General features: G+C 45.7%; 1 protein-coding gene across 1 annotated transcript; it reads right to left on the reverse strand.

The window, feature by feature from the left end:
* Nucleotides 1–23434, reverse strand: abhd8a (abhydrolase domain containing 8a). The gene is made up of 5 exons (XM_080212762.1): nt 23122–23434; nt 12083–12871; nt 8417–8587; nt 5119–5335; nt 1–1336 (listed from the first exon to the last, which is right to left on the reverse strand). The coding sequence occupies exons 1-5, from the start codon at nt 23124–23126 to the stop codon at nt 1169–1171; spliced, it is 1350 nt and encodes a 449-aa protein (XP_080068888.1). The 5' UTR covers nt 23127–23434; the 3' UTR covers nt 1–1168.
* Between the last annotated feature and the right edge of the window lie 1451 nt (nt 23435–24885).

Consider the following 24885-nt stretch of genomic DNA (forward strand, 5'->3'; position numbering starts at 1 on the left):
GTCAATTCAGCAATCAGAGATTGAGGTGTCACAGGATTCTGTGACAGGTCGGGTGCCAGATCAGCAGAAAACCAGAGCAAAGCTCATCAACGTCTTCGAAAAGCTTTGAACAACCAAAGGTAATTGCAATCTCACTGAAGTGTGTGCGTTAGAAATGTGATCCCTGGGTGCGAGGGGTTTGCAATCCCCCGGAACACAACATCCCAGTTCTTCATGCTTCGATTCCCTCTCTCCGACCCACGTTCAACATGCACATAGCAATTAGAAATGTGCCCAGACTTCCCCACCAATGACTTGGGAGCACAAATCTTACGCTTCGCTAATGTGGCTGTTGAATTCTCCCAAGGAGTAGCAGAATCAGTGCGTTTGGCACATTGTTGTGACTTCCGGGATTGTGGTGCTGGCTGGCTGGTTGGCCATGAGATTTCATCACATGATCTCCAACCACCCTGCACCACCCCTTCCATTGGCCACCCAATCTGCCCACCTTCACCCAGCCTCACCTCCCCCATGATGTGGAAATGGCGGTGTTGGACTGGGGTGGGCACGGTAAGAAATCTCGCAACGCCAGGTTTAAAGTCCAACAGGTTTCCCCCCTGGCCAACTGCAAAACAGAAGCTCCATCACACCCCTGGAGGATTCCTTGCCGCCAGTCAAACAGCCTTGCTCCTATCCACCCCTCACCTCGGCTAAACTTTAAATAAATAAAAATGATACCTTTTTCAAGAATGGCCACTATGATTTTCTTCCAGGATTACTCTTTCCTGGAATTAATCTTCAATCCCTGGAGACACCAGTTCAGGACTTCAGACTTTGGCCACCACGGATTGGCTCAAACACTTTGTTCTCTCAGTTAATGTTGCATCAAATGATGTGGTGGTTTGTTTCTTTAAAAAAAAACTACACAACCGATGAAAAAAGACACCACATTTAGCTGCCATTTATCGAAATATACATTGTACAGTTTTTCACTCTCTGGCAAAGCCTGGGTTGAGGCCCAGGTACACGGTAAATCCTCTCCACCACTTTAGGTGGCCTCAGCAACGCGACTGCATATCACAAACTGCCCCAAACTGTTAGAATCTCTAACGGCTTCCCCTCAATCGGCACGTGAACAAAGCCACATTTCCCGAAGTTTGCGGATAAATCTGCGTGCTGCCGGCACCTTTTATTTGTTGCTTTCCGTTGCCTGTTTGGCCTCCACTCTCTCAGCCACGGTGACCTCCGGCTCCCAAAGCAGGAACTCATGTAGTAGCGTGTTCACCGTCTCGGGACACTCCATCATTACCATGTGACTCCCCTCGTCAATGACTTTCAGGAAGGCAATCAGCAAGATCTGATTGGTAAAAATATCGGGAATTAACCAAGCATCGTTTTTTAAACCTAGCACCCCATCCCTGCAAACTTACATTCCACACCCTGCTCTGAGCTTCAGAAAACAAAATATTCCCTCATGGGAGCCAGTGACAACTTGACGGGCCAAGTGGCCTCCCTCTGCAGTATTCTGTGAGAAAAAAGCTGACATTCCAAGTCCAGAGGCCCTGTCGTCAAAGCTTTACTTTCGAAACATGGTGGCACAGTGGTTAGCCCTGCTGCCTTACAGCGCCAGGGACTCAGGTTCGATTCCTAGCTTGGGTCATTGTCCGTGTGGAGTTTACACATTCTCCCTGTGTCTGCGTGGGTTTCCTCTGGGTGCTCCAGTTTCCTCCCACAGTCCAAAGATGTGCAGGTTAGGTGAATCAGCCATGCTAAATTCTTCCTCAGTGTACCCAAACAAGCACCGGAACGTGGCGACTTGGGGATTTTCACACTAACTTCATTGCAGTGTGAGTAATAAATAAATATCAGCTTTTTTTCTCTCCTTACAGATGCTGCCAGACCTGCTGGGATTTTCTCTTTTAGTTTCAGATTCCAGCATCTGCAGTAATTTACTTTTATAAAGATTCTGTGATGTGGGCATCGCTGGCAAGGCCAGCATTTGTTGCCCATCCCCAGTTGCCCCTTGAGCTGAGTGGCTTGCCAGGCCATTTCTGAGGGAAGTTAGGAGTCAACTATGTTACTTTTGTTCTGGAGCCACATGTAGGCCAGACCAGGTAAGAATGGCAGATTTCCTTCCCTATTAGATCCTATTGCGGAAGAGAAATTTTTGTCATCGTTGAAGTAGTTTAAAAACGATACAGCCTCTGGCCCTGATGAGGTCAGAATAGTTCACATAATTAAAAGTACAAGTAAAAGATTGGGGTTTTTTTGGTCAAAATTTTTAATGCCTGGCTAGCCTCCAGCATTATTCCCAAATTGGCGAGAACAGTATTAATGAGTAGAAATGCAAAGGAATATTGATAACCGGAGGCCCATTACAATTGTAAACTAAAAATAAAGTTTATTTATTAGTCACAAGTAGGTTTACATTAACACTGCAATGAAGTTACTGTGAAAATCCCCGAGTTGCCACACTCTGGCGCCTGTTCAGGTACACTGAGGGAGAATTTAGCATGACCAATGCACCTAACCAGCACACCTTTCAGACTGTGGGAGGAAACCGGAGTACCGGGAGGAAACCCACGCAGACACAGGGAAAACATACAAACTCCACACAGTGACCCAAGCTGGGAATCAAACACAAGTTCCTGGTGCTGTGAGGCAGCAGTGCCAACCGCTGTGCCACCGTGCCACCCAATTGATTTGATTATTTTGAGAATTTTTATTAGAATCATCAATAGCAGATTAAAAAAAGAATCAGCAAAATTAAACATTAGCCAAAGGGGCTTCATGCAAGGAAAATTGGTTTGCCATTTTGAACAATTAGTATAAAGCAGTCAAATTAAACAAATTAACTTTTTTGTGGATTTAGCAGACAAGATAGCTTTTTAATGATACTTGATAATAGTTTAACGGTCACCGTTACGGAGACTAGTTTCCTACTCCAAAATTATTTTAATTGAATTTTGCACCAGTGAGCCTGGGCCTCTGGACTGTCCGTTGATATTACCACCATTGCCCCCCACTCAGGCAGATGACCTCTGATAACCTCAGATGAACTTTGGTGAGGCCACAGCTGGAGAACTGTGTGCAGTTCTGGTCACCACGTTATAGGAAGGATGTGATTGCGCTGCAGGGGATGCAGGGGAGATTCACCAGGATGCTGCCTGGGATGGAACATTTATGTTATGAAGAGAGGTTGCAGAAGCTTGGCTTAACAAAGAACAGTATACAGCACAGGAACAGGCCCTTCGGCCCACCAAGTCTATGTTGGTCCAAATGTCTCTCTAATCTAATATTTTCTTGCCTCTACGTGGTCCATATCCCTCTATTCCTGGCTTATTCATGTTTCTATCCAGGTGCCTCTTGAACATTGTTACAGAATCTGCTTCCACCACCTCCTCCAGCAGCGCATTCCAGACATTCACCACCCTCTGTGTGAAAAACTTGCCCCTTGTATCTCTTTTAAACTTTCCCCCTCTCACTTTCAACCTATGCCCCCGAGTAATTGACCCTTCAACCCTGGGAAAAAGACTTTGACTATCCACTCTATCCAAGCCTGTCATAAACCCTATCTGGTTCCCCCTTCATCTTCTGGTGCTCCAAGGAAAACAATCCAAGTTTGTTCAACCTTTCTTCATAGTCCATATCCTCCTAACAAGGCAACATCCTGGTAAATCTCTTCTGCACCCTTTCCAATGCATCAACATCCTTCCAATAGCGTGGTGATCAGAATCGTACACAATTCTTGTTGTTTTCATTGGAGCAGAGAAGACCGAGGGGCGACCTGATTGAGGTGTTCAATATGAGGAGGGGCATGGACTGAGCAGATAGGGAGCAGCTGTTCCCCTTAGTTGAAGGGCCAGTCACGAGGGTTCAAGGCAAGGGCCAGGAGGTACAGGAGGAATGTGAGGAAAAGCATTTCCACCCAGAGGGAGGTGATGGTCTGGAATACACTGTGTGGGAGAGTGGAGGAGATGGGTTACCTCACATCTTTTAAAAAGTACCTGGAAGAGCACTTGGCATGGCATAATATTCAAGGGCCAAGTGCTGGTAAATGGGATTAGGCGAGATCTCAGGTGTTTCTCGTGTGCTGGTGCAGACTCGATGGGCCGAAGCTCCTCCTCTGCACTGTACAATTCTCAGGTCTTGCCCAAGTGGATGTGTTTCATGGCTGAGTGAACTTAGTGAGTGATGGGAAGATTTTTAATTGTGTTATGGAACAATCCTCCCATTACGCATCCCTTCCAGCTGCACACACATTCCAGCAGGAGTTTCTGGGGGGTCCTCTAGAGTGGAAATCAGGCCCTGGGGCACTGAAGTGAACCGTAGCATCTCAGCTGAACCAGCCAACCCGACTGGGGACTAGGATTCAGCCTGGGATTTTCAGGTCCACACTGAACGATGCGCATATAGAATTGGCCACTGGGGAAACTCGACCACAGCATCAGCAGTAGGCCATTCAGCCCTTCATGTGTATTCTTTCAATCAATTAGGTCACACAAAAACAATCTGCATTGATATAGTGCCTTTAACATGGTCAAAAATTTGACAGGGATCCAAAGGAGGAGTCATTTGGAGAGGAGTCCAAAGGTTTGGTCTATGAGGTGGGTTTTAGGATGATTTTAAGGAAAAGAGGCAGAGAAGTTTAGGGAGGCAATTCCAGAGATTATGCGCTCTGGCTGAGCAGAGTGTTGTGAAGGCTTTGGATGTTGGACAAACGGCAAGAATTAAAGGCATCTAGGGATCCCAGAGGATTGTAGGACTGATGGAGGTTACTGGGCAAGGAAGAGGGTGAAGCCAGGAAAGGTTTTAACACATGTTTCAAAATCGAAGTGTTTCCACACCTTGAGCCAATGTAGGTCAGTAAGCACAGGAATGATGGCTGAACAGGTCTTGGTGTGAATTAGGCCACGGGACAGCACAGTATTGGATGAGTTTAAATTCACAAAGTTGCAGAGGATGGTAGCCAGGCCAACATTAGAATATTCAAGCCTGGAGGTAAAATGAAGGCTTCAGTAGCAGCTAGGCCGAGTTAGGGGACAGGTGAAAGGTCACGGAGGTGAAAGCAAACCATGGCTGATTCTGAGTATGAAGGCTCACAGACAATAACTTGACTGAAATGAAGGAGTTTGTTACCTCAGCCATGCGTTGGTCTTCATCCACAGGGACAAACTTGTCGTGCATCCCATGCACCAACAGGACAGGAACCGTCAGCTCGGCATGGTACACCTCATCACCTTCAGGCCAGTACTGCCCACTCATCATTGCTCGCAACACAAAGGAAGTCACCTTGAACGCATTCCCTTCCTTTAACATTTGTTTCTCCTTCGCTCCCTGTCGTGCAAATGCCGCCCTAATGAGACACCGGGAAGAAGCAAAGAAATCACGCACCAATTAATAAACAGTAGGAGCAAATTTCTCACAGCCCCACCCATCAGTTCTCCAGAACTGAAAGTTTCTGACTATCAAGAATCAGTTGGGGGTCCTTTCTCCAGAAAACAGAACACTGAGATGTGACCTAATTGACCTCAGTATTACGGAAGTATCAAGAAAATAAATGTAGAGGAGACCTTGCGAACGATAGGAGACACTAGACAGGGGCTGTAAATACGGAGAGTCATCACTAATAATACTAATTGTAATTGGGTGGCACAGTGGTTAGCACTGCTGCCTCACGGTGCCAAGGACCTGGGTTCGATTGCTGGCTAGGGTCATTATCTGTGTGGAGCTTGCTCCCCGTGTCTGCGTGGGTTTCCTCCAGGTGCTCCAGCTTCTTCCCACAGTCCAAAGATATCTAGGTTAGGTGAATTGGCCATGTTAAATTGCCCCTTAGTGTCCAAAGATGTGTAGGTTAGCTGGATTAACCATGGTAAATGCGCGGGGTTACAGGGAGAGGACCTGGGTAAAACACTCTGTCAGAGAGTCGGTGCAGACCCAATGGGCCAAATGGCCTCCTCCTGCAGTGTAGGGATTCTATTAAGTCTTAGTATATCTTTATCCAGAGAGTTGTGACAATGTGGAACTCGCTCCCACAACGAGTGGTTGAGGTGAATATTTCAGATACGTTTATAGAGAAACAAGATAAACTCATGAGAAACAAATTAATAAATGGATACGGTTAGATAAAGAGTGATTGAAATAAAGTGTGAAGGTAGATTCAGGAAGAATGTTCCCGATGGTGGGGGAGTCCGGAACTAGGGATCATAGATTGAGGGTAAGGGGTTTTAGGAATGAGGTGAGGAGAAATCTCTTCACTCAGAGAGTGGTAAACAACCACAGAAAGTGGTTGACTGATTCCAAGAAGGAATTAGATATAGCTCAAGGGATAGGGGGGGTTATTGAATTTGATGATGAGCCATGATCATAATGAATGGCGGAGCAGGCCCGAAGTGCTGAATGGCCTACTCCTGCTTCTATTTTCCATGTATGTTTCTATGCATGAGTGATGGAGAAGGCTCATGTGAAGCACAACGAACAGCATGGACCAGTTCGATCCTTAATGAGTTAATGTTGGACACACTCTCCGAGATTTGAGCACAAAATCCAGGCTGTCACACCGAGCACAGCACTGTGGGAGTGCAGCACCATCTGAATTGCCAGCTTTTGGATGATATGTTGAACAGAGTGCTCTGAGGCAGTTACAGAAACTACCCACTGCACTAATTCAATAAAGAGTGGAGGAGTTATCCCTAATGTCCTGGTCAATATCTCTCCCTCAACGCACACCTCTAAAAGAACAGGTGATCTGATCATTCTGACATTGATGTCTGTGGGAGCTTGATGTGCACTAGTTGGCTGTCACATTTCCTACATTGCAATACCTTAGTGGCTGTAAAATGCTTTGAGTGCCCTGAGATTGTGACAGGCGATAACTTAATGCAAGCTCTTTCTTTGTTAGGAGAGAAATTTGCTTTACAGTGCCATCTAGTGGTGAGAGATGGCAAATACACAGTGATTGTTGACATAGCAAATTTAAATAGGAAATGTTAAAATGGCAATTCACCATGAAAAATGTGACCAAAGGTTGTGATGACAGAGGGTAAGATATCCCAACTAAACCTCATCATATCCATATCCACTTTACAGAGGGGAAGTTACTGGAATAATAATCAGTTACTCTGGAGATCAAAGAAGAATTGCAGAGGTGTTAATTACGGAGCGCAGCAAATGGGGAAGATAGAATCTAGACCTTTCCTCAACCTGCAAACCACTGGATTAATTTTTTGCCATCTATCTTCGTGCTGGGAAACTCATCCCAGCTCCACCTCTGAGTAAACCCCTCTTATTGTGACGTGTTAGGAGTTTACTTCCATTTTCTGTCGGAGAAATCCTGTGGCCTTTCCCAGTCAATCGGTGCCAAAAATGCCATTCATTCACAAACGCCTTCTCGAAACTGGACTGAGTGCTTCCCAAACCAATTTCACACAACCCCTCTACAGCCACCAATCACATTTAGGGAGGCGATGGCCTAGTAGTAGTATCACTAGACCTATTAATCTATAAAATGAGCTAACGTTCTGGGGACCCAGGTTCGAATCCCGCCATGATAGATGGTAGAGTTTGAATTCAATAAAAAATATCTGGAATTAAGAATCTACTGATGACCATGAAACCATTGTTGATTGAGTTCAGAAAAACCCATCTGGTTCATTAATATGCTTCAGGGAAGGAAATCTGCCATCCTTACCTGGTCTGGCCTACATGTGATTCCAGAGCCACAGCAATGTGGTTGATTCTCAACTGCCCTCTGAAATGGCCCAGCAAGCCACTCAGTTGTATGAGCATTTCAAGAAGACAGCTCACCACTACCATCTCAAGGGCAACTAGGGAAGGGCAATAAATGCTGGCCATGAATGAATAAAAAAACACTGGGTTGAAAACCTTCAATGGAGCACCACTGGAAAACCACAAGAAAAATCATAAAGTATTTTTTCAAAATTTGCTTTCAACACTTTTTGTTCATTTTTTGAAAAAGATTATTTATTAATGTCATAAGTAGGCTTATATTAACACTGCAATGAAGTTACTGTGAAAATGCCCAGGCCAAATCCCCAGCTGGTTCTGATACACTGAAGAAGAATTTAGCATGGCCAATGCACCTAACTAGTACATCTTTCAGACTGTGGGAGGAAACCAGAGCACCCGGAGGAAACCCAGGCAGACATGGGGAGAATGTGCAGACTCCGCATATACCCAAGGCGGGAATCGAACCCAGGTCCCTGGCACTGTGAGGCAGCTGCGCTAACCTCTGTGCCACCGTGCCACCCACTGATTATTGGTGATTGAAAACAACCCAACTGACAGAGGGCATTTCCACTATATTAGGCTGAACCTGGGTCCCAGAGATAAAAGATCAAAGTCAAACCCTCAGCTCCACCCAGTTCCTGCAGTGTCGCCTTGACGCCATCACAACATCGAAACAGCTTGCCCTTACTTGAGGAAGCTCCACACGAGACATGGTGAGAGGCAGTGCAGGACACAGGTGGGCAGGTTGAAGATGGAGCACAGACTGGGTTCCAGTGCCGTCGGACCTCCCCCGTTTATCATCACCACCTTGTGTACTTGATCCGGATACTCGTGAGCCAGAAACGTGCAGAATGAAACCCTGCAGAAAAGATATCTCCAGTAAGATATCAGACACACAGTGCCATGATGCATGAGGAACTGCATTGGACGTAGACCCCTTCCAGTCTGTCTACCCAGCGCAACCTTCCTCATGTATTCCTACAACATTTCAGGGGAGTCACAGAGGTTTATAGCATGGAAAAAGGCCTTTCGGCCCAACTTGCCCATGCTGCCCTTTTTGTTAAAACCCCTAAGCTAATCCCAATTGCCTGCATTTGGCCCATATCCCTCTATACCCATCGTACCCATGTAACTATCTAAATCCTTTTTAAAAGATAAAATCGGAGCCGCCTCTACTACTACCTCTGGCAGCTTGTTCCAGACTCTCACCACCCTCTGCGTGAAAAAATTACCCCTCTGGACACTTTTGTATCTCTCCCCTCTCACCTTAAACCTACGCCCTCTAGTTTTAGACTCCCCTACCTTTGAGAAAAGATATTGACTTTCTGGCTGATCTATTCCCCTCATTATTTTATAGACTTCTATAAGGTCACCCCTCAGCCTCCTACCCTCCAGAGAAAAAAGTCCCAGTCTATTCAGCTTCTCCTTATAATTCAATCCATCAAATCTCGGTAGCATCATGGTATTATCACCAAACAAGTAATCCAGAGATCCAGGGTCCTGCTCTGGGGACCCTTGTTTGAATCCCACCATGGCAGATAGTGAAATTGGAATTCAATAAAATCTGGAAGTCCAATGATGACCATGAAACCATTGTCGATTGTCTTAAAAACCCATCTGGTTCATTAATGTCCTTTAGGGAAGGAAATCTGCATCCTTACCTGGTCTGGCCTTCATGTGACTCCAGACTCACAGCAAAGTGGTTGACACATAACTGCCCTTGGAAATGGCCAAGCAAGACAGTCAGTTCAAGGGGCAATTAGGGATGCCAGGGCCCAGCCAGCGATGCCTATATCCCATGAATTAATTTTTAAAATAATACTGATTCAGTTATAAATTCTCTCATCCTTTGTACCTTGATGCAATGACTAGCAACCTTGCTTCCACTTCTGAGTAAGATTCCCTGATATGGAGATGCTGGCTTTGGAATGGGGTAAACACAGTAAGAAGTCTCACAACATCAGGTGTTTGCTACCAAATAAACCTGCTGGAATTTAACCTGGTGTTGTGAGACTTCTTACTAAGATTCCCTGGCCAGAGACCTGAACCCAAAAATCTACATTCACATTCAGTATAGTTCCAAATCAGTGCTGCACAGTTGGAGACGCTGAATTTCAAATGAAACTCAGGTGGATTGAAAAGATCCCAGGGCAGTAATCTGAAGAAGAACAAAATGGTTATCCCCAGTGTCCTGGGAACATATTTATCCCTCAACTAACATCACTAAAACAAGTCATTTGGTCATCATCACAGTGCTGTCTGTGGGATCTTGCTGTGCAAAGGCTGCCTACATTACAACACGTGACTACACTTCAAGAATACTTCACTGGCCACGTGGGATGTCCTGAGATCATAAGACCATTAGCTGTAGGAACAGAAGTAGGCCATTCGGCCCATTGAGTACATTCCGCCATTCAATGAGATCATGGCTGATCTAATGTAATCCTCAACTCCACTTTCTCACCTTATCCCCATCAGCCTCGATTCCCTGATTAAAAATCTAAAGGCGCTACGTAAATGCAAGTCTGAGGGGTGTTAGCATTACCTCCTGCACTCTCTCCTACCCTAACTCTATTGATTCCAGGACATCAGACGGGTCGAATGGTTTGCCTCACTCAGCCTTTTCTCCGTCACTTCTCTACACTTCGACTCTCAACTGACTTTTCCTTCTCTCTTGTTGGTGTCTGATCATGTTCGGAATGATTGGCTTTCGCCCTTCTGGGTTTTTCAATGAAAAGTCAAACAAGTTTATTTGCTGGCACGAGCTCTCGGAGCGCTGCTCCTTCATCAGGAGAGTGCCAGTGCTCCGGAAGCTCGTGATACCAAATAAACCGTTGGACTTTAACCTGGTATTGGGAGACTTCTTACTGTGCCTAACCCAGTCCAACGCCAGCATCTCCACATTATTTCAATGAGAAATGGATTTGTGAAGTAGATTTCAGCATCAAATCTGCACTTAAATAAACAAGAATTTTAAAAAGTTAACAGAAATCAAGGGTCCGTGTAACAGGTTTCAAAGTCTTTTAACTGAGTGTCCTACCCTCTTTGTTCACTTTTCCTTCTCTCCTGCAGACACTAATATGCAGATTTCTACTTACATTTGGCTGTTCTCCATTTTCTTAAAACCTGTGTGAGGTTGGACGCAGTTGCTCGACAATGGGAGGCATCACATAGACATAATGATGAAGAAGAGTGCAGAAGAGGCCATTTGGCCTATCGAGACTGCACCAACCACTTTGGCCCTATTCCCATAACCCCATGCATTCACCCTGCTGATCCCCCCGACACTAAGGGGCAACTTAGCATGGCCAATCCACTTAACCCGCACATCTTTGGACTGTGGGAGGAAACTGGAGCACCTGGAGGAAACCCACGCAAACACGGGGAGAATGTGTAAACTCCACACAGACAGTGACTCAAGCTGGGAATCAAACCCAGGTCACAGTTGACCGTGAGCCTGTGCTGACACGTGACATGGGTGATGGGGTGAAGTTTGTGTTTGGTGCCAAGGAGAATGATAAAGAACAGATCATCACTGACTACATTATGCCTATACCTCCGGGCACTGTGGTCAAAGCAGCCCTCTTATGGGCAACTCCCCCTCGTCTGTAAAGGTTCATGTGACATATGGTGGCACAGTGGTTAGCACGGCTGCCTCACAGTGCCAGGGACCCGGGTTCAATTCCCCACTTGGCTGTCAGTGTGGAGTTTGCATGTTCTCCTCATGCCTGTGTGGGTTTCCTTCAGGTGTTCCGGTTTCGTCCCACAGTCCAAAGACATGCAGGAAGCTGATGGCCGAATGGTATTATCGCTGGGCTATTAATCCAGAAACTCAGCTAATGTTCTGAGGACTGGATTTGAATCCCACCATGGCAAATGGTGGAATTTGAATTCAATAAAAAAAATCTGGAATTAAGTATCTACCGATGATCATGAAACCATTGTCGATTGTTGGAAAAACCCATCCGGTTCCCTAATGTCCTTTAGGGAAGGATATCTGGTCTGGCCTATCTGTGACTCCAGAGACACAGCAATGTGGTTGACTATCAACTGGGGATGGGCAATAAATGCTGGCCAGCCAGCGACACCCATGCCCAAGAACAGGTAAAAAGAAGGTTAAGCAGATTGGCCATGCTAAATTGCCCCTTAGTGCCCAAAGATGTGTAGATTAGGTGGATTGGCCATGCTAAATGCACAGGGTTAGGGCTGGGAGAGGGCCTGGGTAAGATGCATTGTTAGAGAGTGGGTGCAGACTCGATGGGCTGAATGGACGCCTCCTGCACTGTAGGAATTCTATTCTAATATCAATTGGCAAATTAACCCATTGAAGGTAAACGGGTCTTTCTAAACATACCCATAAGAGTGTCCAATCAGGATATTGCGTTTCTTCCCATAGCGTTTGAAGACGGCTCTCATGTCCTCCGCCAGGGCGTAGAAAGTGTAAGCAGCGCCAATCTTTGGCGCAGTGCTGGAGCCGTGCCCAGCAAGATCCGGGGCCACCACCTCGTATCCCAGCTTGCTGAAGAAATCCAGCTGCTCTTTCCAAATGTCCAGCGAGCCGCCTACGCCATGGATGAAGAAGAGCGCCACGTCCGCGTGGGTGCCCTTGCAGCTCGTGATTCGCTTCTTGCAGTCGATCACCACCGTCTTTTTTGGTTTCCGCTTGCGGCGCTTAGCCATGCCCTGCTCCGGGACGGCCCCGCCGTTGGCACAGGTGCCATTGCTGTTGGCCTGGGGCGTTGTGGCATTTGCGTCGGAGAGTTCGATCTCCACCGTGCTGCTGGGGTCGGTGTTACCGTTCTGGCAGTGCAGGATCTCGGAACGAATGACATCGCCGAGGTTCTCGATCACCACCTGTCCGTTGCGATAGACCGAGATCTTGCGCTTGCAGTGCACCACGCCTTTACCGGATACCTCCTCTTCCTCCCCCTCCTCCTCCACCACCGCTTTCTCCTTCTTCTCCTCCTCTGTTGGTGCTCGGCTGGGCACAATGTGTTTGACTCGCAGGACCCGGCCAGGCTTCACCTCAATGTAATCGTAACCATCGCTCGACTCCACGCTGTCAATGGCTCCCACCACATTCAGAGTTCGGCCAGTGATGCAGCACATGATCCCATCGGTTATACTGGTCAACATGGTGGACCTTAAAGGGGCAGAAGATGGGAGATTAGGACAACGTTAGCCAAACTTTACATAGCTTCGATCATGACTGTCCAGTCAAACAAATTCTAGATCCAAAGATGAGCAGGTTAGGTTGAGTGACCGTATTAAATTGCCCCCTAATGTCCCAAGAGGTCTAGGTTAGATGGATTAGCCATTTTTTAAAAAACATCTGCTACTGGGACTTGATGGTTTGAGTTATAAGGAGAGGTTGGATAGGCTGGGACTTTTTTCCCTGGAGCGTAGGAGACTTAGCGGTAATCTTATAGAGGTCTATAAAATAATGAGGGGCACAGATCAGCTAGATAGTCAATATCTTTTCCCAGAAGTAGGGGAGACTAAAACTAGATGGCATAGGTTTAAGGTGAGTGGGGAGAGATTCAAAAGGGCCCAGAGGGGCAATTCTTTTCACACAGAGGATGGTGAATGTCTGGAAAAAGCTGCCAGAGGTAGCAGTAGAGGCAGGTACATTTTTGTCAATTAAAAATTTAAACAGTTACATGGATAAGATGGAGAGAGAGGGATATGGACCAAATGCAGGCAACTGGGACTAGTTTAGTGGTTAAAAGAAAAATGGGCAACACAGACAAGTAGGACCACAGGGCCTGTTTCTATGCTGTAAACCTCTATGATTCTGAAGTACTTCTTCAAGTGCAGTTACAGTTTGATTGTGGTGAAATGCGGCAGCCAATTTATACACAGCAAGTTTCCGCAAAGAGTAATGAAAGAAATGGTCACAGCATCTGTCTTAGATGTTCAGGGATAAATGTTGGACAGGAGACCAGGAAGAAAATCCCAGATCTTCTTCACAGACAATCCACAAGGGCCTCAGTCTCACAACCTACCTGTAAGGCAGCACTGCTGACAGGGCAGCACGCCCTCAATCTAGATGAGATCGTTAAGTCTCTGAGGGACTTCAATCTACAACCTCTGTACTCCAGATGAAAGGTTACTAACAGACCATGGCTGAGTTAGGATGGTTTGATGGAACTTGGACTAAACTTTGCTCCCTTAAGTCCACAAAATGCAGACTATAATGTTAATGGGTTAGCCATCCATTGCCAGATTTGGCATATGTAGAATTACAGAATCCTCCTGTCCTTTACCAAAACTGGATCACCCTGGAAAGCAAAGATAACCACCCCACTCCCAGCCCAACCCCACTTCTCTTTTCAAACAAGATCTCAAACCACTGCCTCCTCCCTTCTACCTCCAATATGGACACAGTTGTTACTAAGATGGAGGCCACCTTAGAGGTGGCATGGTGGCACAGTGGTTAGCATTGCTGCTTCACAGCGCCAGGGATGCGGGTTCGATTCCCGGCCTCGGGTCACTGTCTGTGTGGAGTCTGCAAATTCTTGTGTCTGTGTCAGTTTTCTCCGGTTGCCCTGGTTTCCTCCCACAGTCCAAAAATGTGCGGGTTAGGTTGATTGGCTATGCTAAATTGTCCCTTAGTGTCAGGGGGATTAGCTAGGATAAATGTTTGGGATTATGGGTAAGGGCCTGGATGGGATTGTGGTCGGTGCAAACTCAATGGGCCAAATGGCTTCCTTTTGCACTATAGGGATTCTATGAAATGTAAAGTACACTTCACCAGTTCAGCTGCCTCAGTTGGTCACTTTCTTCTCACCCCAAGCCTAACAAAACAATTTACCCCCAGAGTCTCCTGCTTCCTTACCCCCAGATTCATATCTTTCCTGAGCTTCTGTCCTATATTCTCTCATGTTTCCGCCAAGCTCATCTTGTCCATGAGAGCCAACTCCTGGTCTTTGACCCATGATCCCATCAAAAGTCTGGCCACCCAACTCCCCTTCCTGTTCACAGTTCCTATCTCCAGCTGCTGTATTCCCCTCCTTCCATTCAAATCTGTGCTCACCCACTCCTCAAACAACCCTTCTCCTACCAATCTATCTACAAAGTCCTAACCTTCTCTTCAAGTTCTTAAACATGTTGTCACAACCCAGACTTGGAGACATCTTTCCTAGGATTCCATGTTTGAACCTCATATTCTTTCCATCTCACTGACCTACTGCCACTTCCATAACAATTTCCAGGCCTGCTTACTCCACCTATTGCTGAAACCCTCATCCATGTCAACCTCACACAATGCACCCTCCGTAACCTTCAGCTCATCCAAACCACTGAAGTTTTGGATCAAAACTCGCACCAAATCTTGTTGATCCATCATTCCCTGTGATCACAACCTACATCAGCTCACCATAAGGCCATAAGAAATAGGAAGAGTAGGCCATTCGGCCCCTCAAGCCTGCTCCACCATTCAGCAGAATCATGGCTAATTCGACATTCCTCAATCAACTTTCCTGTCCTTTCCCTGGATTCTCTTCCTGATCAAAAATCTATCTACCACAGCTTTATATATACACAATGACTCTGCCCCCACAGCTCGCCAAGGCAAGGAGTTCCAAAGACTCACAACCCTCAAAGAAAAAAAAACCTCCTCATTTCAGTTTTAAAATGGCACATCTTTATTCTGAGACTATTGCCCCTGGTCCTCAACTCTCCCATGAGGTGAAACATCTCAGCATTTACCCCGTCAAGCCCTTTAAGAATCCCCAATGCTTCAATGAGATCACCTCTCATTTTTCTAAATTCCAATGAGTTGAGTCCCAGTCTGTTTAATCTTTCCTCATAAGACAATCTCTCCATACCGGGGATCATCCTACTGAACCTTCTCTGAATTGCATCCAGTGACATAATGGGCTGGATTCTCCAGCTGGGATTCTCCTGTCCCGCTGCAGTGAATGGTGATTTGGCTGAGCGCCAAATCCTCCATCTTCACTGGCACTGGCGTCAGGGCGTGAACGGCCGGAGAATTCCGGCCAATGTCTTTCCTTAAATAAGGGCATTCAATATTATCATCCATTTTTCAAATCTGCAATTGCCACCCACAATCCTCCCTGTTTCTGTCATCTTTTGATTTACTATTGTCACATTTATTAGTGTGCAGCGAAAAATATTGTTTCTTGTGTGCTATAGAGAGAAAGCATACTGTTCATAGAGGAGGAAAGGAAAGAGTGCAGAATGTAGTGTTACACTCATAGCTAGGATGCAGAGAAAGATCAACTCAATCTCCTGCAACTTTCCAAGATCTTTGCGCCCCTTCAAATCTGCCCTCGTAAGTATCCCATGATTCTACTCACTCCACCATTGGCAGCTGTGCTTTCAACTGCCCTAAGTGCTGGAATTCCCTCCCCAAACCGCTCCGCTTCTCCAATCTCCCTCTTCCTTTAAAACGCTCCTTAAAACCTATCACTTTGGTCAGGGCTCTTGGCAGCCTATCCTACTGTCTCTTTAAATGGCTCCATGCGAAAGTCAGTCTGATAACACTCCTGGGAAGCACTGTGGGATGTTTTCCTACATTAAAGATGCTATATGAATGCATGTCCTTCTTGTTCATAGAATCCTACAGTGCAGAAGGAGGCCATTCGGCCCATCAAGTCCACACCAACCACAATGCCACCTAGAACCTATCCCCATAACCCATGCATTTACCCTAGCTGGTCCCCCTTAACACTAAAGGGCAATTTAGCACAGCCAATCTGCTCTTCCTTGCACCAAGAGGGGAAACTGGAGCACCCGGAGGAAACCCACGCAGACTCGGGGAGAATATGCAGAATCCATACAGACAGCAACCCAAGCCGGGAATTGAACTCGGGTCTCTGGTGCTGTGAGGCAGCAGTGCAACCACTGTGCTACCGTGCCGCTGTTGTAAAAGCTTTATAAACTGACAGTTGTCCAGATATCTGACAGCTTCCAATTACAGCCCAATATGGGAAATACATCAAAGAAAACTGGACTTTGGTGTTTAAAGGTCCATACACTCAGACTTTCTAATGCTCCCTCCTGTTTCGCATAAAACCGCAATCCAGACGCTGATCCCAGTGAACCCTGACCAATCATTCATAATTTATCGCTCACTTCACCCACGCTACTGAAAGCTGCTTATTAATTATTTATGCCGGCTCTCTCACAAACTCTGCAATTCAGCAATAAAAGGAGAAGCTAGCTATTTTTTCCCTTTATTTATTTGCAATCAGGGAAGTGTGAATACAGTCACCTCGCTACACCATTGAGTATTCCACATCTGGGGATATCACAGGTGTGAGAACACCAGGATTGCAATGGGCCCACCGTCCAAAAATATACTTCATGTAGAAAATTTGTAAAAGTGCATTTCAAAACATTTCATGTTGGAAACTGCAGTAAATGCAACAGAATTCAACTTCTTTCAATGCAGCACGTTCCACTCAGAGCTGCCTCAATACAACTTCAACGCTCGATCCACAACGTACATCCCATTTCATTCAGCCCAAGCGGCTCAGTGCAGTTTCCAAACCTGTGACTGAAAGATCTTAGACAGCGACCTTTACCCATTGTGTCTCTGTCGAGGCCTGCCCCAAGCTTTAGTGCATTCCTCGGCATCATAGAATCATAGAAACCTACAGTGCAGAAAGAGGCACTTCGGCCCATCGAGTCTGCACCAACCACAATCCCACTATTTTTAAGAAGCGGGTTGATGGGTTTTTGATAAGAGAGGGGATTAAGGGTTATGGGGAGAGGGCGGGAAAGTGGAACTGAGCCACGACAGATCAGCCATGATCTTATTGAATGGCGGGGCAGGCTCGAAGGGCCAGATGGCCTACTCCTGCTCCTATTTCTTATGTTCTTATGTTCTTATGTTCTTACCCCCATATCCCCACACATTTTACCCGCTAATCCCTCTAACCTAAGCATCCCAGGACACTAAGTGGCAATTTTAGTATGGTCAATCAACCTAACCCGCACATCTTTGCACTGTGGGAGGAAAAACCAGAGCACCCGGAGGAAACCCACGCAGACACGAGGAGAACGTGCAAACTCCACACAGACAGTGACCCAAGCTGGGAATCGAACCCAGGTCCCTACAGCTGTGAAGCAGCAATGCTAACCACTGTGCCACCGCGCCACCCTAGCCCTGGAGTGTGCCAGTCTCAGCCCCGGACAGCACTCCACACTGGGAGATCAGCAGGTTTCGGGCAGACCAAACAGCATCTTTCAGCACGTTGATCATATAAGGAGAGACTAAGTCAGTTAGGATTATATTCACAGGAGTTTCGAAAAGTGAGAGGGGATCTTATAGAAACTTATAAATTTCTAACAGAGTCAAATAGGGTAGATTCAGAAAGAATGTTCCCAATGGTGGGGGAGTCCACAACTAGGGGTCATAGCTTGAGGATAAAAGATAAAGGGAATTCACTACCACAGAATGTAGTTGAGGCCAATATCAACACACACAACGATACAGAGAGCTGGGATTCATTAGAAAATTAGACACCTATCAATACAGTTCTAACTGATCCCCTATCATTAATTCAATTTAGGAGTTTTAAATGTCTTACAATACAGTCTGTAATTACTTCCAGGTAAGTACATTTGCTAATATGCACACAGTCCCCTTTCTCCCCCTCCCATCCAGCTGTGAATTCTCTTCCTTCTTCATTTCCTACAGGTTCATGCAGCTTTCCTGAACCTCTCCAGCCTTTCCTCAGTGCACCTGGCAGTGAGTGGCTGATAGGCTATTCAACTGTGGTGCCATCACACCCAAGCCAATCCTGGCTTCACCCAACATGGACATATATACACCTTTGAGTAGGAGGTGGGTGTGGTAGGAGCTGTCATAAGCCAACCACGTGAGGCAGAAACCTTGATCTCGGCTTCCCCTTGTAGCCTCAAGCACACTAAGACAAGCAGTAAATGCCTTACCTTCCCTGTGAATAGGTCACAATCTTCTAGATGTCCAGATCACTAACAATCTGTCCTGATCCCTCTAAGCCACACTATAGTTAAAGCCCACCAATGCCTCAGGAGGCTAAGGAAATTCGTCATGTCCAATATGACTCCCACCAACTTTTACAGATGGACCATACATCTTTCCAGATGTATCACAGCTTGGTATGGCTCCTGCTCTGACCAAGACCAAAAGAAAATACAAAGGGTTGTGAACATAGCCCAGTCCATCACACAAACCAGCCTCCCATCCATTGACTCCACCTACACTTCCCGCTGCCATGGAAAAGCAGCCAGAATAATCAAGCAGCCCAGATATATTGTCTTCCACCTTCTTCCATTGGGAAAAAAAACTAAGATCTGAGATATGTACCAACCAACTCAAGAACAGCTTCTTCCCTGCTGCTGTCAGACTTTTGAATGAAGCTACCTTAAATTAAGTTGATCTTTCTCTATACCCTAGCTATGACTGTAACACTACGTTCTGCACCCTCTCCTTTCCTTCTCCCCTATGTACTCTATGAACTGTTCATATAATGCGCAAGAGACAATACTTTTCACTGTATCCCAATACATGTGACAATAATAAATCAAATCAATCTGCATCACCTGATGGGATCTTGGCAACTACAAAGCTCCTTGTCACTTGCCTTCTGTGTCAATGAGCTACGCCACATTCAAACTGTTAACCAGATCAATGATTCGGTAGAATATAGACAAAACCTAGTTTCCCTCTCATAGGCAATTTAAATTTATAAAGTATAAATTCTGGTCTTTATAGAACCAGAGAGTCCCTACAGTGCAGCAGGAGACCATTCAGCCCATCCATGCAGCACCAACTCTCCAAGAGAGCATCTTACCCAGGCCCATTCCCCCACATTTACCATGGATAATCCACCGAGCGTGCACACCTTTCGACTTTGGGAGGAGACTGAAGCATCCAGAGGAAGTCCACGCAGACACAGGGAGAAAGTACAAACTCCACACAGACAGTCACCTGAGCCTGGAATTGAACCTACATCCCTAGCACAGTAAGGCAGCAATGCTAACCGTTGTGCCACCATGACATTCTTTCCTTATTATCATACAGTATTCAAAACAAAATAACCAGTCATCAATCAGACATATGAACATTTCATGAAAAATCTGTAGAAATGATATATACAGACAACTGCATGAAACACAGCTGCAATATTTTATGTGTGGGGACACTAGATGTAAAATTATAACGCAAGTTCCATCTTCCTTTTGTTCTAAAACTTCATCTACACTGTCCCCATCAAACACTCCCAGGACAGGTACAGCATGTGGTCAGACACAGAGTAAAGCTCCCTCTAACTGTCCCCATCAAACACTCCCAGGACAAGTACAGCATGGGATTAGATATAGAGAAAAACTTCATCCAAATTGTCCCCATCAAACATTCCCAGGACAGGTACAGCATGGGGTTAGATACAAAGTAAAACTCCCTCCACATTGTCCCCTATCAAACACTCCCAGGACAGGTACAGCATGGGGTTAGATACAGAATGAAGCTCCCTTTACAGTGTCTCAATCAAACATTCCCAGATACTATATATGGATTCTACAAATATATTCAGTCCTTGGTTTCCCTTAATCACTAATTATGCTATTCTACACACACTTCTCCTCCTGTATCCTCCCTCTGTTCTTGCCAAGTTTCCCAAGTCCAAAAGTGTATGGAACCCTAACCCTCACTTCTTCACTGTTTATCCGCTGGGCTGATAAACCAAGGCACTATCTGCCTTCACAGGGAGACATAAAAAATCCCAAGGCAGAATACTGAAGAAGGACAAAGACATTCTCCCACAGTGTCCTGGACAATATTGATCCCTCAATCAACATTACCTTATATTGTTTTTGGGGACCTTGCTGTGTGCAAACTCACAATTCCTGCAACAGTAACTACAGCTCAGATGGTACTTCATTGACCATTAAGAGGCTTTGAGACGTTCTGAGGTTGTGAAAGGTGCTGCAGAAATATACTGCTTTTAAAACACAACATTGGCACCGTCTAACCATTATGATTTAATTAATCTTCTCATTTTGACTAATCTTTCCATTACTTGCTGATATCAACCACACCATGAAAGACTGCTCCTCATCAATAATAAGACATACTGACAAAAGAATAATTTCTCACTCTGTCCCACAAGGAAGTCAATCGTGAGTTTGAAATTGACTCACATTTAGTCAAAGGAATTTGACACAATATTATACACACCCTTAACCAGTAAACAAGGGAAACCCGACTGACAGTATTGTTTACAACAGTGATTTAAATTACTTTACAACCAATGAAATGGTTTATGATATCCGAAATTCATGAAAGACATTAATAAATATAAGATCTTTCTGTTTTGTTCCAAACCTCCCTCGACATTGTACCACAAACATTCCCCGGACAGGTACAGCATGGGATTTGATGCAGAGTAAAGCTTTCTCTACACTGTCCCCATCAAACACTCCCAGCACAGGTTAGATACAGAGTAAATCTCCCTCTACACTGTCCCCAGGACAGGTACAGTGCGGGGTTAGATACAGGGTAAAGCTCCCTCGACGTTGTCCCCATCAAACACTCCCAGGACAGGTACAGCATGGGGTTAGGTACAGAGTAAAGCTCCCTCTACATGGTCCCCATTAAACACTCCCAGGACAGGTACAGCTTGGGGTTCGATACAGAGTAAAGCTCCCTCTACACTGTCTCCATCAAACACTCCCAAGACAGGTGCAGCACAGGTTAGATACAGAGTAAATCTCCCTCTACACTGTCCCCAGGACAGATACAGCACGGGTTAGATACAGAGTAAAGCTCCCTCTACACTGTCCCCATCAAACACTCCCAAGACAGGTGCAGCACAGGTTAGATACAGAGTAAATCTCCCTCTACACTGTCCCCAGGACAGGTACAGCATGGGGTTAGATACAGAGTAAAGCTCCCTCTACACTGTCTCCATCAAACGCTCCCAAGACAGGTGCAGCACAGGTTAGATACAGAGTAAAGCTCCCTCGACATTGACCCCCATCAAACACTCCCAGGACAGGTACAGCAGGGGGTTAGATACAGAGTAAAGCTCTCTCTACACTGTCCCCATCAAACACTCCTAGGACAAGTACAGCTTGGGGTTAGATACAGAGTAAAGCTCCTTCTACACACACCCCATCAATCATAGAAACATTGGAGACAGGAGCAGGAGGCCACCATTTGGCCCTTCGAGTCTGCTCTGCCATTCATCACGATCATGGCTAATCATCCAATTCAATAGTCTAATCCTGCTTTCTCCCCATAACCTTTGATCCCATTAGTCCCAAGTGCTATATATAGCCACCTCCTGAGTTCATTCAAGAGACAGGTACAGCACTGGATTAGATACGGAGTAAAGCTCCCTCTACACTGTCCCCATCAAACACTCCCAGGACAGTACAGCACGGGGTGAGATACAGAGTAAAGCTCCCTCTATTCTGTTTTATGTGTTGGCTCAGCCCCAAGCTCAGAAGAGTGTCCCCTGATGCACCAGTGTGACATTTCTACTCGCCACATGGTCCCATCTGGTAGCCTGACCGATGCCAATTTACTGTCAAAATAGGATCGCTTCTGTGCTGCGGTTGCATGTCATTCAGAATTGGCTTGAAACTGGCTGTGGCCGATTAACCCCTAAATGGGCGTTGTATTAGGTGGTTATGTTAATTACTAAATTTTGGATTTTGCTTTCAATTGATTGCTGAGGTGGAAGGCACCGATTTGTAGACCAGGATATGAACAGGATCAGCAGTAGTGCTTGAATATGGCTGAATGTGGCGACTATTCGCCCCTATCGATTTCTCAAAGCACAGAGAGGTTATATACCTGGGAAAAGCAAATGGTTTGAGTTTGATATGTCCATTCTGCCCATTCAAACAGTCCTATTTTTTAAAAAAAATATGGACACTTGCTCAAATCAAAAGCAAACGTTTATTTTGTTGCCGTTTTAAAAATATTTCAGGTATCTTAATCCCGGGAGATTTACTGAATGGCGTTTTAATCCATTTAGTCGCCAGAGAAATCGACGGTGCTTTACAGAAAATACACAGCAAGAAAAATCTAAAACTGCAATAAATGTACAAAGCGTGTATACTATATGAATGAAAAATGCGACAGCATCACACGGTGCGTGAAAACGCAGACTGTCCGTGCATTGCACAGATTTAATATTTTAAGATGCATTCACTAAGGTATCGAATTCCAAGGTGCAACTTATTTTTAGATACCAAATTTTAAAATTGCATGGGGATGCTGGATACCGTGTCAATTACAAAGATGGGATGCTGCGAAAAGCAATTCAGAAATAATCCCACGGACACAGATTGCATGTCTGTCTGAGAAATATATACAATAGCCAAAACCGCGTTTGAAAAAAATATCAAAATATGACATTTCTTCCTTACCTCATTCATAAACGCGAACTCCAGCTGCTCTTGCAGGTTGCAACTGCACGTACGTTCATTAAACAGATTAATGCATTGAAATGTTGCAACACGACATTACAAAGTCGCTGCAGTTTTTGAGAATTCCCCCCTTCTAGTTTTGCTGATTTACATTGTGTAACTGGGGATTTCAATGCTTGCTACATGGGGGATACTGTGTCTCTTTCCCCCCCTTCTCTGTGTCGTTTTGCTCAATATATTGGATCTTTAGCTTATTTTGCAGGATGTCTCCCGGTATCCTTGGTCGCTGTAGAGAAAGAGTCAGCCTTTTTCCTCTGCTCTCCCCCACCACCTATCTTGATTGGCACCTCCGGCAGCCAATAAATCCCCCCCAAATCCTCAGCTATCTACCTGTCAGTCACAATAAGTTAGCCAACCAACGCTGTCCCCCACAAGCGAGAGGTTGGGGGGGATGGTTGGATGGTTGGTGAAAATGCGTCAATTGTACTGTTACAGGCTGGCTTGCATTATACCTGCCTGTGCAAGCTCACTTCTTTCTGGGAGCTGCGATTTGACACATTGTCTCCCCTAGCTGACCTTCTCCTCTTAGCTCTGGGGCATCGACGCTGGGGCACTGGAGGACAGCAAAATCACGGAAGGAGTTTTTTTATTGGTTGGGGTAAAAATCAGGAAAAATAAATCCTATTTCCGATGGCAGGTGGGGCCACTGGCCAGAGGGACACAGATTTAAGATGATTGGCAACAGGACTGGAGGGGGGCAAGAGAGAAGATAAAATGATGCAGTGGTTTGTGTGTGATTGGAAATGCACTGGCTGTGGAAGCTGGCTCAATAATAACTTGAAAAAAAGGGAATTCAAAAGGGACTCGATTGTACTTGCGAAAGGAAATCTTTGCTGGGTTGGGGGATAGGACAAAGAAGTGGGATTGATTGGATCGGGAGAGACACAATGGGCTGAGGCGCTTCCTTCTGCCCTGTATCTCTCTGTGGTTCCACAATCATGATGTGGAGATGTCGGCATTGGACTGGGGTGGACACACTAACCTGGTGTTGTGAGACTTCTTACTGATTCCATAATCAGTAAAGGAATCAAGGATTGTGGGGATAAGGGGGGGTGGCACGGTGGCCCAGTGATTAGCACTGCTGCCTCACAGCGCCAGGGACCCGGGTTTGATCCCAGGCTTGGGGTGACTGTCTGTGTGCGGTTTGCACATTCTTTCTGTGTCTGTGTGGGCTTCCTCCGGGTGTTCTGGTTCAAAAATGCCAATTTAAATTAAGTCCAATCATGGTCTCCATGTGAGGGACAAACCAGATCCAGGCTGACAAGACAAGACGTTGTGGTCCATCCTGGGCTCAATCAAACAAGATCCAAGCTGACAGATGAGGCATTGCACCCCCTCCTGGGCTTGATCTAACATTTCATCTTAGCCAAAAGGCAGAGATGGCTTTAAAAAAATTGGAGTTGAGCATTAACATCACTGTTACAATACCAGACTTGATGGGCCAAATGGCCTGCTTCTGCTCCAAACTCTTATGGTTCCATTCACTCTGGTCAAAATCTTGCCTAATTGACTGCTCTTCACCTTCAAGGGGAGGTGATAATGTAGTGGTATTGTTGCTGGGCTAGTAATCCAGAGACCTGGGAACCCAGGTTCAAATCCTGACGCAGCAGATGGTGAAATTTGAATACAATTAACAGCTTGATGATCATGAAATGATTGTCGTAAAAATCCATCTGGTTCATGAATGCCTTTTAGGGAAGGGAA

The sequence above is a fragment of the Carcharhinus amblyrhynchos genome, chromosome 26, assembly GCF_965287045.1.
Source record: "Carcharhinus amblyrhynchos chromosome 26, sCarAmb.v2.hapA, whole genome shotgun sequence".
NCBI classification, from domain to species: domain Eukaryota; kingdom Metazoa; phylum Chordata; class Chondrichthyes; order Carcharhiniformes; family Carcharhinidae; genus Carcharhinus; species Carcharhinus amblyrhynchos.

Coding starts and splice junctions, on each gene's coding strand:
- abhd8a (XM_080212762.1), bottom strand. Junction 8,588..12,082: donor CTGATTGGACACTCTTATGG/GTATGTTTAGAA, acceptor TCTTTTCTGCAG/GGTTTCATTCTGCACGTTTC. Junction 1,337..5,118: donor AAGACCAACGCATGGCTGAG/GTAACAAACTCC, acceptor TTTACCAATCAG/ATCTTGCTGATTGCCTTCCT.